Raw genomic sequence first — 15,973 nt, 5'->3', positions numbered from 1 at the left:
TATTTGCATTACTGTGTGTCGTGCCTCTGGGGATTGTTAAAATACTAGTTTCAGGTTTAGTAGGATGTGTTAATCTAATGGAAAAACTGGTTTTGACCTCATTGCTGTGTGGGTATGTGGCATCTTTTGCTCTTTATTGCTTTTTGCTACTTGTGAAAGTATTCAGAGCTGCCGGTTTATCGCTTTGTACTTCAACTATAGAGTGGATTTTTAGGTTTTCTGTTTGTGTGTTTCATAGTGAAGTGTTTAATAATTGTAGCTAAGATTAATTGATATTTTATACAATAGTACATTGAAGAGAAAGTGTGTGGGAGGTTAAGTGTGTGTCCAACCTGTCTGTTTGGCAAAGCAAGGCAGTTGATGTGGCTTTACAGGGCAATCTATTGAATCCTGAATAATGCCTGGCTAAGTGAGTTTCCATAGCATCCAGCTTCTGTAGATCCTGAGCAAACTGTTAAACAATATCAGTGTCTTTCACAATTCTTGTCACCAGTGTCAATATTTCAAAAAAGGAATACTAGGCTAAGTTAAAAGGGACGTATGATGTGATTTCTTGTTTTCCTTTTCTTTAGTGTTATGTAGCTGTTTGTGCATGTATAAGATCTGCAGGGTTACAAAGCTTGCATGGTTTCAGTAACTGCAGTAGTGTTGATGCAGCCATGTCAGGGAGACGCTGTATGTTTTTATGCGAAAGCAAAAGCACTTTATTTGGCCTTTTGAAAGTAATCAGAGCAGGAAAAACTTGCAAACAATAAGTGTTCGTGACCACGTAGCACAGCAACGTCATGTGAGTGTGTAACTGTGATAGAGACGATATAGTCGAAAATCTCTACAAGTTAACAAATATCTACCAATTAATCGGGTCTACTGGTATATTGCCCACCCCTAAATTCGCTTGATTATACATGCTTTTTGATTTGTAAAATTCAGTCAAACAATTAAAACAGAATCCAGAAATTTTCAGATGAAAAACATGGAATTTTGGAAAAACGTAGGGGAGAAAAGTTAATAGGGCCCAAATTGAAATTATTACATTTTAAAACCTACTTTTCATGATTGCAATTAATTGACTTGCTTTACTTAAATTTAACTTAATCATTAAAACAGAATCTAAAAAAAATTAAACTGAAAACTTGGAATTTGGAAAGCAAATATTTGATTTCATAGGGCCCTAAAACTTAAAAGTTTAATTAATTGCTTTTTGATGACTACAATTTTTTTTTTTTAACCATTAAAATGCAGTCCAGAAGAATTAAAATGAAATTTGGGGAAAAATAAAACTGGTTTCACAGCCTACACATAAGAGACAATATCATGCTAGAGACAGCATATGTATTTATGCTAGCTACAATATTTGTACGTTAAAGGCGATATGTTACAAATAACATAACATTTATTCTAGCCTTGATCTCACATTTTAAACCTATTTAGGCTCTAACATTTATCTTTATACGATTACAGAAGGCTATTTGTTACAGTGGTTTTTATAGGGTTGTAAGACCTGCTTCACACCTCAGCCTGGACTGGCTTATTGCTTTAACAACATTCATTAAAACAATATAGTAAATATCAAAGGTCACATATGGTAGGTCAGAAAGGACATTGTAGTATTTCTAAATTATTGTATTATTGTCATCAATGGTTCAACCGCATCAGAAATGTCAACAGTTACTGTGTATTCAACCTTTGTGGCATCCCCTTCTGCTGACTGTATTTAAATCTATGCTCAAATGCAAACAAGTATATTTGTGTTCATGTAAAATAAATATTTGTCTTTCATTTTCTGGAAGCCTTTCAGTCAAGGTTTGCTTTAACGTTTCCATCCTTTGCTTTGGCTTGATCCCCTCATTGAAATACCACGGCGCGGTCCGTTACGTCTGACTCTGTTTAATCCCGCAACAATGTGAAACGCTAGAGACCGTGTTGTGACCCTGGTTATGCGGTCATCTGTTGTGATGTCACAGCTGTAGTCATGTTGCCTGGCAGCACAGGTGGAACAAAATAGTTTCCTTTGCCTGCTTTGCAGCCGAGCCACTTCTGGCCATTGTCTGAATGGTTTGGTACAGTTATCTGGTACAGTTATCTCTGTAATTTTTAGGGTCTTTTGGGTGGTTGCCAGGGTCATCTGGGGCGTTTCTAGGGTCTTTTGATTCATTACTAGGACATTTTGAGGGATTACTAGGGTCTTCTGAGCAGTTGTTAGGCCATGTGAGTGGTTACTATGGTCATCTGTGGCATTTTTTTGGGTCATTTGGGTGGTTGCTACTTGCTAGTATCTACTTGGGCTTTTCATGTGGGGTTACTGGGGTCATTTCTAGGATCTTTTGGGTACGGCTACGGGTAAATGGAGGCTATACTCTAGCTAGGTAACTAGTTATGATATAGCTGGGGACTACTTTCAGGTGCTGCGTAATATAATTGCGCCTGCTGCACCCATGGTACGTCAGGAAAGTTCCTTGATTATTACGCCGGAATGAGAGTATAGTTCCTAGCCATATCGGCCTAGAAAATCGCAACTTTTCATTTTCCGTTGGTCTTAGTGCACAATGCAAGTATAGAAGAGTCAAGCTTTAAATAGGAAAATTATCGAAACTCTTTGGTCATTTTTGAGCGAGATGCTAATGGTCTAATCCGATCCAATGATCTATGCTAAGCTAAAAGGGCTACCGCTAGATCCGGAGATCGGCTGAATGGATTCAAAAACGGTAAAACTCAACTGTTTAACTCTAGGGGAGTTGTAAAATAAGCCTATTTTCAAAAAAAAGTGGAGTCTTCCTTTAACCTGCTTTATACCAGGTTAGTTTCCCAGCATAAGTTGCCACAGTGACTAAGCTTGATCTAGGCCTATGTTAAATTTGCATTATGGAACCAAATCATTTGATAATGAGTGAGACTAACTGAAATAAGCCTGGCTTATTTGGTTAACTTGTTTTATGAAACAGGCCTCTAGACATTGAAAGTGATCATACTTTCTCCATTGCATCGTATTTCATCAAATCGCATTGTGTTGAATAGGATCGCATAATAGGGGTGAATCGTATCACATCGGTACCTGCTTCATATGTATCTTTAATGTATCGTATCGTTGGCTATGCATCGTGATGTGTATCGTAATTGATATTATATTATATATGATTTCCTCTTATTCCTTCTGTGTTAAAAGTCCTGTGCACGTTTTACTTTCACTTTCAAATTAGCGGCAATTCGGCCTCAAGCTGTTGTCTGACTTTCCTTCACTTTTAAATGGCTTAAAAGCACTGTGCGCCAAATATATAAGAATAAATAAGAATCGTCCGTTTTAGCAAAACAAATAAAATGTCAGTAACAAGTAAAACCATCAACACAGTCTATCGCAGCAACCCTACTCCTCTTTGGATTTTTTTTTTCCAGTTTTATTATCTGCCATTTTAAAAATCTTTACAGAAAAAATGTCACCTAAAAATACTGTCTTTTTTGTTGTTTAATTGTTTGACTTTTTCTTTTCTTTCCAGTGTCTTCATTGTGATGGCACATCTGGTGGGCGTGTCTTTGGTGTGATTGACAGCTTGCGCTAAAAGGAATGGGCTACAGTGAGGGAAGGAAAGAGTAGAACACGCCCCTCAAACATCATGTGGCTCAACTCATCCTGAATCGCACACAATAACACAAACAAACTTCCTCGCCATGGGCTCCGTGTACCTGTGGAAGTTGTCCTCCCAAAAGCTGGGATTCTTCCTGGTGAGTTTCGGCTTCATTTGGGGGATGATGCTGCTTCATTTCACCATCCAGCAGAGGGCGACGCATGAAAGCAGCGCACAGCTACGTATGCAAATATTGGACCTCAGCAAGCGATATATCAAATCCCTCGCCGAGGAGAACCAAAGCGTGATGGACGGACCTTACGTAGGCACCATGACGGCTTACGGTGAGTCGTTGAAATAGTCGCTTTTAGTTTTTTGGGATTTGAGTTATGGTTACAGTGGCAGGTGTATAGGAGGATCTTGGTTAAGACAGGGCTCCAAACTGCGACTAAAATGGTCGCATTTGCGACCAAAAATATTAATTTGCGAGTGAAGTTTTTGCTGAGGTCGCCACTGGCGACTATATATAATTTGCATGAAAGGACTTTTTTCCCGATTGTTTTGCGCTCACATCTTTTGTTATGTTCACGTATTAAACTTACATAAGACGATGCGCATCAAAGTTTTACTGGAAAGAGTTTCAAACAGTCCTCGTCTCTGCCGCACACAGTCTGCTGAACGCAGTGAGAGAGACCTGAAAGGGCCTGTTTACACCTGGTCACTTCATGCATTTTCTCTGATCGGATATCTATATGATTTGTTAAAACGTTTCCCCATTTACACTTGGCCACATAAATGTGTCTTCGCAAAACGGATATAAATCCGTTCTTCAATTCCCGCTTCATATGCAAATATAACGGAGTTCACGTCAATGAAAGCAATGGATAATTTTATTAATTATCAGCTAATTTCAATATCACAGATCTTCTTATCGAGATCTTAGTCTATATGCTGTGTTCTGTTAATGCATGGACTTCCTGTTATTTGAAGCGCACTTGCCATCCAGTAATCGCAAAAAGCTTTGTGCTGTCTCACTTTTTAATAAACAAAGTATCAGCTTTAAAATGCTACGAAATTCAAATGATGCGGTTTGGGTGCTCTTTAATGCGGACCACAAGCGCACACTGTCGGTAATATAAACACCAGCACCCCGCGTCCACACGGTCCGTGCATGCGCCCGGATCGCGCGAGCAGAGAGTATCGCACTTAATGCTCAGGCGCGATCTCTTTAGCACCTCAGTTAAAGCAGCAAGTGAACCCATTATATATTTCGATTTACTACTATAGTATGAAATGAACATGATCAAAAGGTAGGCAATAAGAAAGCCTATAGTACAACTTACTGTTGTACTCATTCAGTGTACAACTCATTCAGTGTTTCAAACTGAGGAAATGTATAAAGCTTGTAAACATTGCATTGTAATACATTTACCTCAGAATAACCACTCAGTGTCCATAAACTCATCAGTCAGCTAGAAAAATAACTATAAAGAGGAGCGTTTTGCTATATTTATGCGCTGTTGCATATTAATATTTTTACTTATTCTGTTGTACATGATTCAACTCCTCCTATAAAATAGCATTTTACTAATGAAGAAAAACAGACTGAATGTGTGAAAGACGTGACAACATTTATAGGATGCACTGCACTCAGTTGCCAAGTGATGCTTATGGTCCATGATATTGGTACAGATTCTGTGTAACGAACAATTCTTTGTGACTGTATTTCTCAAGTTGTAAAAGACATTTAATTCACACTTTAAGTGAACCTTAGTCCCCCGGTCGACCTGATCATCTACAAGATGGATTAAAATGCTGATAAAGCCTAGAAAAGATAAGACATAAACACATGACAAAATTATTGAAATGTTAAAATAGGGGGGAAAAATAAAATGATAATAATAAAATAAACCACTTTTATTCTGTGGCACCTAAAAAAATAATTTGGCGCCTAAGTTTTTCTTTTATAGGAGCCAATGGCTCCTTACTCGATTTTTTTGTCTGGAGCCCTGTTAATAGTTCAACATATTTTAATTTTGACTGGATTTATGACTCTTGCATTCTTGATATGTCTTTCATAATGTTGAATCTGCATTGATTCCTGAAATCGTAACTTTGCAATCTTCGCAAAATGACTAAACATCATGCTTTCTTGTTGTATAAATGCAAATTTCGACCACAAAGTTTTCAAGTTTTACATCTCATCTTTTGTCTGGATTTATGACTCTTGATTTTGGTTTTTCGTTTTTCTCGCTCAAATCTAGTTTTAAGATTTAATAAAACAAACCTGCAAACAATGTTGAATCTGCAGTGATTTCTGCAATCGCAACATCACAATATTTGCAAAATGGCTCAATCATCTATTCTACATTTTGATCGTTTTGTTGCTGACATCATCATACGACTAGTTTTATGACTTGTGATTTCTTGCTATTGCTTTCGTTTACCTCAAACATGCAACTAATGTTAATTCCGCATTAATTCCTGTAAGCACAACTATGGAATATCTGCAAAATGATTAGAATTCATCCATTTTTTTATGTATCAATGTAAATTTAAACCACATAGTTTTGTAGTTTATATCTCATCATTCGACTGGATTTATAGCTCTTGATTTTGTTTTCGTTTTCTCTCAAACTTACGTTTTAAGGCAAAATAAAACAAACTTGAGTAGCATTGAATCAGCATTGATTCCTGCAATCGCAACATCTACAGAATGGCTAAAAATCATCCATTCTTGATTTGTTTCGATTTAAATTTTGATCACGTAGTTTTGCACTTGACACTTGAATTTCATTCGTACGTCGTTCTTCATAGTCAGTCACAACCAAAACAACTAATTTTCTAGTTCACTTTTCAACGTTGTCTGCTTAACTGCAGCTCCATTAACAACCTGCAACCTTGATTTGAATTCATTTGAAGATGGTATGATAAATCAAGAGCCGTACTGTAAAGAAAAGCCACAGGAATCCAAAAAACTGCAGGAGATGGAACACTGCAGTTGTTTAATTGGCATCCAGCAGTCAGTTTGAAGTCCGTTTTTCATATCAGCTGCATAAATCAACACGGCCACTGCTCTGCTGCAGCACTACACCTTGTTATATCTCACCTCCTCTGGCTTTGTCTTTACTGTTTTCTTCCATTGCATGTTTTAACCTATATTTAGCTCCCATGATTGCCTGAGGCTGCAGCTGAGAAGAGATATCATAAGGAAGTCACATTTGTGAGCAGACGCAACCATAGAGGGAAATGCTTAAAGAAGAACAACATCTTTCTTAAACGGAAGAAAGCCGCAGCAGTGTCTGTTTTAGCCTTTCTCTCTCATCCGTCGATAACTTATTCATGCCGCTAATAGAGACGCTCTGTTGGGCAAGAGGCCTCATTACAGCCCACGGATGACTATTGATCCAGAAGCAAAGACACGCACCACACGGCTTCTTGCAAACAATACGCCCATCGTTTCCACCGCTAAAATGCTTCTTTTATGGGTAAAGTTGCAATTTGTTGATATGTTTGTCAGGTTCAAGAAGCTTCCAGTGGCGTGTGGTTCAAGTAAGCACCTGTGACTTTTAGGTTTCTCTTGTAGGAGAATTGATCCTGATAGCATACAGGTGAAACGTCAGATGCCTAAGATGCAGCCGTTGTAACATTATCAGCAACAAATGGCACAGTACTTTGAATAATGCTAATTAGCGCCCAGGCTTTTAAAGGAAACTCAACCGCTGTGAGGAAGTACTTTGTTTTCTCAAGGCAGGGGTTTCAACAGAGAGTTTGTGGTGGTGTTGCGAAATCTGGTCCAGTGTGTTGTGATTGGCTAAACCGCCTCTAGTGCGCGTCTAAACCTCCTGCACCTCAGCTCAGTGGCATGTGCTCTGATTGCTTATCAATTTGAACCCGATTGAGGCGCAGAGGATATTAGTGAAAAGGATTGCGCAGAGCCTGTGCAAGCCTGGCTCTTAATGGTACGTTTTTTTTTTTTTTCAGAATCAGAATGAGAATGAGCTTTATTAGCCAGGTATGTTTACACATACGAGGAATTTGTTGTAGTGACAGAAGCTCCACAGTGCAACAGAAAGACAGCAACAAGACAGGACACAGATAATAAAAGAATAATATACAAATAGGCAATGTACAAAACAGCAAAAACACAATATATAAAATATACAATTATGTGTGTACAGGTCTCATATGTGTAAATTTGAAATGAAAAAATAAGTATGTGTGGTGAATAAATAATGTATAATAGTTGTGTGTTCCGCGTTTATTGTTGAGTGTTCATGAGATGGATTGCCTGAGGGAAGAAACTGTTTCTGTGTCTGGTCGTTCTGGTGCTCAGAGCTCTGTAGCGTCGACCAGACTGTAACAGTTCTAAGAGGGAGTGTGCTGGATGTGAAGGGTCCAGAGTGATTTTACCAGCCCTTGTGCTCACTCTGGATAAGTACAGTTCTTGGAGAGTGGGGAGGGTTGTACCAATGATTCGCTCAGCAGTCCGGACTACCCTCCGTAGTCTTCTGAGGTCAGATTTGGTAGCTGAGCTGAACCGAACCAGACAGTTATTGAAGTGCAGAGGATGCATTCAATGATGGCAGAGTAGAACTGTTTCAGCAGCTCCTGTGGCAGATTGAACTTCCTCAGCTGGCGAAGGAAGTACAACCTCTGCTGGGCCTTTTTCACAATGGACTCCATGTGAGTGTCCCACTTCAGGTCCTGAGAAATTGTGGTGCTCCGGTATCTGAATGACTCCACTGCAGTCACAGTGCTGTTCATGATGGTGAGTGGGGGGAGAGCAGGGGGGTTTCTCCTGAAGTTCACGATCATCTCCACAGTTTTGAGCGTGTTAAGCTCCAGGTTAAGACTGCACTAGACAGCCAGCTCCTTAACCTCCTGTCTGTAAGCAGACTCGTCACCGTCCTGGATGAGGCCGATCAGTGTGGTGTCGTCTGCAAACTTCAGGAGCTTGACAGAGAGGTCTTTAGATGTGCAGTCATTCGTGTAGCGGGAGAAGAGCAGTGGGGAGAGAACGCAGCCCTGAGGAGCTCCAGTGCTGATGGTGCGGATGCTGGATGAGTATTTTCCCAGCCTCACTAGCTGCTGCCTGTCTGTCAGGAAGCTGTTGATCCACTGACAGACAGAGGTGGGGACGGAGAGCTCTGTCAGTTTATTCTGAAGGGTGTCCATGATGGTGTTAAAAGCGGAGCTGAAATTCACAAACAGGATCCTCCCATAAGTCCCTGGTCTGTCCAGATGCTGCAGGATGAAGTGCAGTCCCATGTTGACTGCATCATCCACAGGCCTGTTTGCTCTGTAGGCAAACTGCAGGGGGTCCAGTAAGGGACCAGTGGAGGTCAGATAAGGCTTCAGATAAGACAAAACCAGTCTTTCAAATTATTTCATGGCCACAGACGTTAGAGCCACTGGTCTGTAGTCATCCAGTAATTTTGGGTTTCTTTGGGACAGGGATGATGGTGGAGCGTTTGAAGCATGAGTGGACTTTGCACAGCTACAGTGATCTGTTTAAGATCTGTGTGAAGATGGGGGCTAGCTGGTCAGCACAGATTTTTAGGCAGGCTGGTGACACACCATCTGGGCCTGGTGCTTTCCTTCTTTTGTTCTTTATGAAGACCTGACGCACGTCATCCTCGCTGATCTGAATTGTAGGTGTGGGGGAGCGGGGGTTGCTGGAGGTGTGAATGGTTGTGTGGAGAGGTGTTCAGGGCGGGTGTGAGGTGTTTTTTCAAACCTTCAGGTCGTCTGCCAGTTGTTGATTCTCCAAAGTGCTGGGGGATGTTGTCTTGTAACTGGTGATATCTTTCAAACATTTCCACACTGAAGCAGAATCACTGGAAGAGAATTTGTTCCTTAGCTTGCCAGAATAATTCCTCTTTGCCACTCTGATCTCCTTTTCCAGTTTGTATTTGACCAGTTTATACAAGACTTTATCCCCCTTTCTGTAAGCATCTTCTTTGGCCTGACGGAGCTGTCTGAGTTTTGCCATAAACCATGGTTTGTCATTGTTGCAAGTTAGATGAGTCTTTGTAGGAATGCACAGATCCTCACAGAAACTGCAACCCTCTACGGACTACTAGCCAATGGCGATTCAATTGCCAAGGTGTCCGTAGAGGGTTACATTTGCAGAGCTTTCAGATATTTAAAAAGCTGTACCATTTTACAAACATATACAGTACATTACATTTATTTAATGTACAGTATATGTTTGTAAAATGGTACAGCTTTTTAAATATCTGAAAGTACACTCTTAACATCAGTAAGTGAAGCATTATAATATGACATTATGATAATTAGAATGAAAGTAATTACAATTAAAACTTAGTAACCATGCATGAGTGCTTAGACATTTTAACAGAATTTAGGACTGGTGGTGGTGCTTTTTTTTTGGTTATTCAGTGTTTGTTAAAAATAATGGGAAAAAACTAACAATAATACTGATTAGAAGATAATGATGATAATAATAATACAAATTCTGCTAAAAAGAACAGTATAAAACGCACTAAGGATTAACGAGCTGCTGGATTCATGAATATTTAATCAGGTTGTGTGCATTCACTCAAACTGATTTGCTGAAATCAAAACAGGGTCGATAATAGGTGAGCACCAGCCAATGAGTTTGACGTTTGTGCATTAGTTCCGCCCACTACTGGAAAACCTGGCAGTTCTTAAAAGCTGAAAAATCCAAAGGAACTCCGTTATTTTGATAGGAAAATACAACAAAGAATATCGTTTACATGTAGCGCATCAATTCTGCATGCATGTAAGACTCTCTCTGCTCTCACCAAAGCAACGGTGAGTCGTGCGCCTAGAGTTCACGGTACATCAAATACAGGTGCACTGCGCATCCATTGAGATGAACTGAAAAACAGCACAGATTGCTTGACAGAGAGTGAAGCTCTGAATCGCTCAGTCAGTGTTCCGTGAGTGAATATACACTGCCCTCCAAAAGTTTGGAAACGCCCTAGAAAAGTGAGATTTTGAACAATATTGGCATGAATCCTTTTTAATTTGTGATAATTTTGCATTGATAAGGGACAACACAAACTATGAAAACATATTTTATTACATAAACAGTTTATACTAAGAAAAAAAAAATTTAAATTCATCAAAATATCCACCATTAGCAGCTATTACAGCTCTGCATAATCGGGGCATCCGAGCTGTCAGTTTATTCAAACATTGACTTTGAATTGGCAATCAATTGTTGAAGTTACAGTATTAAGGTGTGCTGACCCATAAATATTTTATAAACATGGGCCAAGTTTAAACCAGTAACCAGGCATCACAGCTGGCAAAGGGGCATGTCTGACTTTGACATGTATATATTGCCATTATTATGTTTTATTGCTGGTCTTCAATGATAATGCCAAGTTACTTTAATGTATTTGCACCAAAAAAATAAGGATTTATGCTGATATCGTCCAAAACCGCGCTTTGCCAAGGGTGTTTCCAAACTTTTGGAGGGCAGTGTATCTGTGCTAAACTTATACTTAGCCTCCTACTCACACACTGGCGAATAAAATCTGAGAATTTATTAGCCATTGGCTAATATTAAACATAATTTAGTCGCCCAGAGTGAAATTTAGTCGTATATGCGAGTGATTTACTCGCATTGAATAGGGTTGAACTTATATAAGATGTTACAGTCTCTGTGAGCTCGTCCAGATTGTTTGCAGCAGCTTCAAAAACAGTCCAATCAGTGAGAGAGAAACAGTTAGCTTCTGATATAAACTTCTGTTAGCTTCTAATATATGGTTTTATCCTGATTAAAGCTTTAATACAGTACGGCAACCGCACACATGTCCATGTATAACGCTTCTCATAACTATAGAAAATAAGTTTATAAATGGAACAGTTCATTGATTGAGCTGAGCTGGTGATCTGAAGAGAGAGATGCAGAGCAGGGTGACGCGAGGAACAGGATTGAGAACTGCTGCTTTAGAACATTGATTTTGAAACTTGTGAATCCAGTAAAATCTTTAGAAGACAGAATCACCATTCAAATATGAATAGATTTTTACGTTTTCTTCCTCTAAAGCAGTGCAGCATGGCCTCGCCCCCCTTTGTTGCATGTTCCCAGGGGCGGAGTTTATCTAGGTTCGTGACGTAACGGACCCGGGAAGTAACTCGTTGTAGTCCCTACCAGCTGTTTTTGTAGGCATTAAACTGCCAGAATTTTGATATCTCAAATTACATTCAACTTTCAGCGCTGCGGCTTTGCAGATATTGTTTATGCTCAAACAGCAACATTACACACTAACTAATGTTAAAAAAGTGAAATCACAATCAACTACCCCTTTAAAACGTTTCGTTAAGTGTAAAGACTAAGTAAAGTATTTTTGAGAGCCAAACATAGGCTTTTGGTTCCTATTAATCAAAAACATACACTGTTTCCCAAGAAAGTTGAAAAAATGTTACGCCAATGCCTAATTTTTTCCCGTTGATGGTGGTCTGTTTGCAGGTTATTGTCCCTGTGATGGTACCCGGGCAAATGTCTTCGCATTCGTCACTAAGCACGCAACACCGTCATCCTACGCCATCCGCCAGAATGGCTTCTGCGTACGACAGATAGCGGTAGTGATAGAAAAGTGTTTATGACGTTTGAAATATGGATATTTTTCTTACAAAAATGCATGGATTCAGTACAGGAGGCCTTTTTTTTCACCCCCTGGAGCCGTGTGAGGCACATTTTTTTTATGGATGAGTGCACTTTATTTAACGTGTTTTGGACTGTTGAACAGAAACACCAGCCCACTGCAATGATAGAGCTTAGAAGTGCCTGAGCAATTTTTAATATAACACTGATTAGATTCGTCTGAAAGAAGAAAGTCACATACACCTAGGATGCCTCGAGGGTGAGTAAAACGTAGACTAATTTTCATTTTTGGGTGAACTGTCCCTTTAAGTTTTTAAAGTAATTTAATAACACTGTTAAAAAATTTGTTTCTAAATTCGAGTTTTTAGTCTTATTTAATGTATTTAAACATAATAGTCTCTAAGTTACATATTTCCAGCCAAATCATGAAAATAATTTGTAAGTCATATTTGCAGTAGGTGGATAAAACAGGTGATAAAAAGATAGCAAGCAACAAAAATGGGTTTCCGCGTATAATTCTTAGAGGTTTGGCTGCATTCCTGCTTCGCGCCTCGGTTAATTTTGAGCAGGTTCCTGTCTCTGTTCGACCTGTTATATTCAATCAGCCTGCCATCTGTACTGGAATCTGGTTTCATTTAAAACAAAAATGTACCTGCTTTACCTATATTATTGTTCATCTGTACTTTGCTGTGTGTTCAACTATTGTATTCTGATCAGCTTCTGCTTTTCCTGTAACCCATAACCCATAATATCTCGCTCTGATCTAATCGTGGTCAGTATATTGTCTCCTGTCTACATCGTGTCTCGCTGCAGCGCCAAGAAATGCATCCAGTTAATGTATCCCGTTTGTAGTTAACAAGTGAGACAGAATGACAGACAGACAGGTGAGGAGACCGTTACAGACACCCAGAAATGATTAAACCAGGCCGAAGCGAAAGATCAATTTGCATTATCCGGTGTGAGTGAAAGGCGAGGAAGTGAGCTAGAGGAAGAGAGAGACAGAGGTTGTAAGGTCAGATATGACTCACCGCCGTAATATGCATGGTAAAAACCCGAGTACAGCCTAGTGGCTTTCTAGTCTTTCAGATGTGGGTCAGGCTCATTTAAATGTTGTCTTACGTTTACATTAGAAGCAGTGTCAACATTGCTGGATGCCATCTTAACCTTTAAAAGCATAACGAGGGTCCGCAAAGGTGGTTTCAGGTTGTTGTAATAGGGTGGTATATGCTTTGAAATAGTAAAAAATGAACTGGAGAGTTTAGATTCCTTCCTTTCTTTTCTGTGCTTTTGTAGTATTTGTTTTATACATTTATTTGTTTGTTAAAGTTGTATATGTGTGTGTGTATATATATATATAAAATATATATATAAAATTAGCATATTGTGATAAAGTTCATTATTTTCTGTAATGTACTGATAAACATTAGACTTTCATATATTTTAGATTCATTACAACACAACTGAAGTAGTTCAAGCCTTTTATTGTTTTAATATTGATGATTTTGGCATACAGCTCAAAAAATTAGCATATCATGAAAAGGTTCTCTAAACGAGTTATTAACCTAATCATCTGAATCAACTAATTAACTCTAAACACCTGCAAAAGATTCCTGAGGCTTTTAAAAACTCCCAGCCTGGTTCATTACTCAAAACCGCAATCATGGGTAAGACTGCCGACCTGACTGCTGTCCAGAAGGCCATCATTGACACCCTCAAGCAAGAGGGTAAGACACAGAAAGAAATTTCTGAACGAATAGGCTGTTCCCAGAGTGCTGTATCAAGGCACCTCAGTGGGAAGTCTGTGGGAAGGAAAAAGTGTGGCAGAAAACGCAGCACAACGAGAAGAGGTGACCGGACCCTGAGGAAGATTGTGGAGAAGGACCGATTCCAGACCTTGGGGGACCTGCGGAAGCAGTGGACTGAGTCTGGAGTAGAAACATCCAGAGCCACCGTGTACAGGCGTGTGCAGGAAATGGGCTACAGGTGCCGCATTCCCCAGGTCAAGCCACTTTTGAACCAGAAGCAGCGGCAGAAGCGCCTGACCTGGGCTACAGAGAAGCAGCACTGGACTGTTGCTCAGTGGTCCAAAGTACTTTTTTCGGATGAAAGCAAATTTTGCATGTCATTCGGAAATCAAGGTGCCAGAGTCTGGAGGAAGACTGGGGAGAGGGAAATGCCAAAATGCCTGAAGTCCAGTGTCAAGTACCCACAGTCAGTGATGCTGGTGTTGGTCCACTGTGTTTTATCAAGGGCAGGGTCAATGCAGCTAGCTATCAGGAGATTTTGGAGCACTTCATGCTTCCATCTGCTGAAAAGCTTTATGGAGATGATTTCATTTTTCAGCACGACCTGGCACCTGCTCACAGTGCCAAAACCACTGGTAAATGGTTTACTGACCATGGTATTACTGTGCTCAATTGGCCTGCCAACTCTCCTGACCTGAACCCCATAGAGAATCTGTGGGATATTGTGAAGAGAAAGTTGAGAGACGCAAGACCCAACACTCTGGATGAGCTTAAGGCCGCTATCGAAGCATCCTGGGCCTCCATAACACCTCAGCAGTGCCACAGGCTGATTGCCTCCATGCCACGCCGCATTGAAGCAGTCATTTCTGCAAAAGGATTCCCGACCAAGTATTGAGTGCATAACTGAACATATTTGAAGGTTGACTTTTTTTGTATTAAAAACACTTTTCTTTTATTGGTCGGATGAAATATGCTAATTTTTTGAGATAGGAATTTTGGGTTTTCATGAGCTGTATGCCAAAATCATCAATATTAAAACAATAAAAGGCTTGAACTACTTCAGTTGTGTTGTAATGAATCTAAAATATATGAAAGTCTAATGTTGATCAGTACATTACAGAAAATAATGAACGTTATCACAATATGCTAATTTTTTGAGAAGGACCTGTGTATGTATGTATATATATATATATATATATATATATATATATATATAATGAAACTTTTAACATGAAGAATAAATATTTTGTTTAAATTCATGAATATTAGATTAAAACATAATTCATAATTAATATTTTATTTATAATAGTAATAATTAATGTTACTATTGTTGTTTTATGTATTTGCATTTTAAGGGCATTTTTTATTTTTAAGCTTTTTTTATTTGTAACAAATACCTTTTTAATATGTTATCCAAACAATTTGTAAATTTAAGTTTTCCTGTGAGTTGTTGGATGCTTTTTTAATACTTGAATATCAGTGAAAGGAAATATTGATCAAACTGATTATCGGTTTTAACGGTTATTGAGCTGTTTTTCTTCAAAATAGCTAGACAATGTTTGTTTTCCGTGTCCTGATCCCATTATTGTCTGTAAGATTTTGTTATTCCCATAAAACTTGTTTTACCTAGCTATCTTGCAGCTTTGAAGATTTAATTTTAATTATTTTAAGGCTGTTTGTATAATTTCTATGCTATTTTCACTTGAATGACTGCTATTTTAACTTGAATAATTTGAAAATTAATATCCAAATAATTTATAAATTAAGTTACTTTACCTGTGAATATTGTTGTTGTACTTTTTATAAAAATTAATATCGATTTGAAAAAAAACTGGTCAAAACCGATAATCGGCTTTAATCGGTTATTGTATTTTTAGACAGGTTATCCTTCAAAACAATGAGAAAATCATGTCTATAACATATCATAATCTCATACAATCGATAAAATAAGGATTCGCGCACAACTTGTTTTATACAGTTATCTTGCAGCTTTCGTGACTGACAAATAAGATAATCACATGTTCTTTTGAAAAAAAAAAAAACCCCTGAAATATCACATGAAT

General features: G+C 38.8%; 1 protein-coding gene across 1 annotated transcript in view; it reads left to right on the top strand.

The window, feature by feature from the left end:
• Nucleotides 1–15,973, top strand: part of LOC306875304 (alpha-1,6-mannosylglycoprotein 6-beta-N-acetylglucosaminyltransferase A-like) — an 86,622-nt gene that overhangs the window by 6,329 nt on the left and 64,320 nt on the right. Inside the window, exon 2 of the mRNA XM_079425772.1 lies at nucleotides 3,492–3,904. Coding sequence (XP_079281898.1) covers nucleotides 3,664–3,904 — 241 coding nt within the window. The 5' untranslated portion in view covers nucleotides 3,492–3,663. The remainder of the gene's footprint in view (nucleotides 1–3,491; nucleotides 3,905–15,973) is intronic.

Source organism: Barbus barbus (assembly GCF_936440315.1).
Source record: "Barbus barbus genome assembly, chromosome: 9".
Lineage (NCBI taxonomy): Eukaryota > Metazoa > Chordata > Actinopteri > Cypriniformes > Cyprinidae > Barbus > Barbus barbus.
Note: the sequence above shows the minus strand (reverse complement) of the source record. Positions and strands in the feature narration are given on the sequence as shown.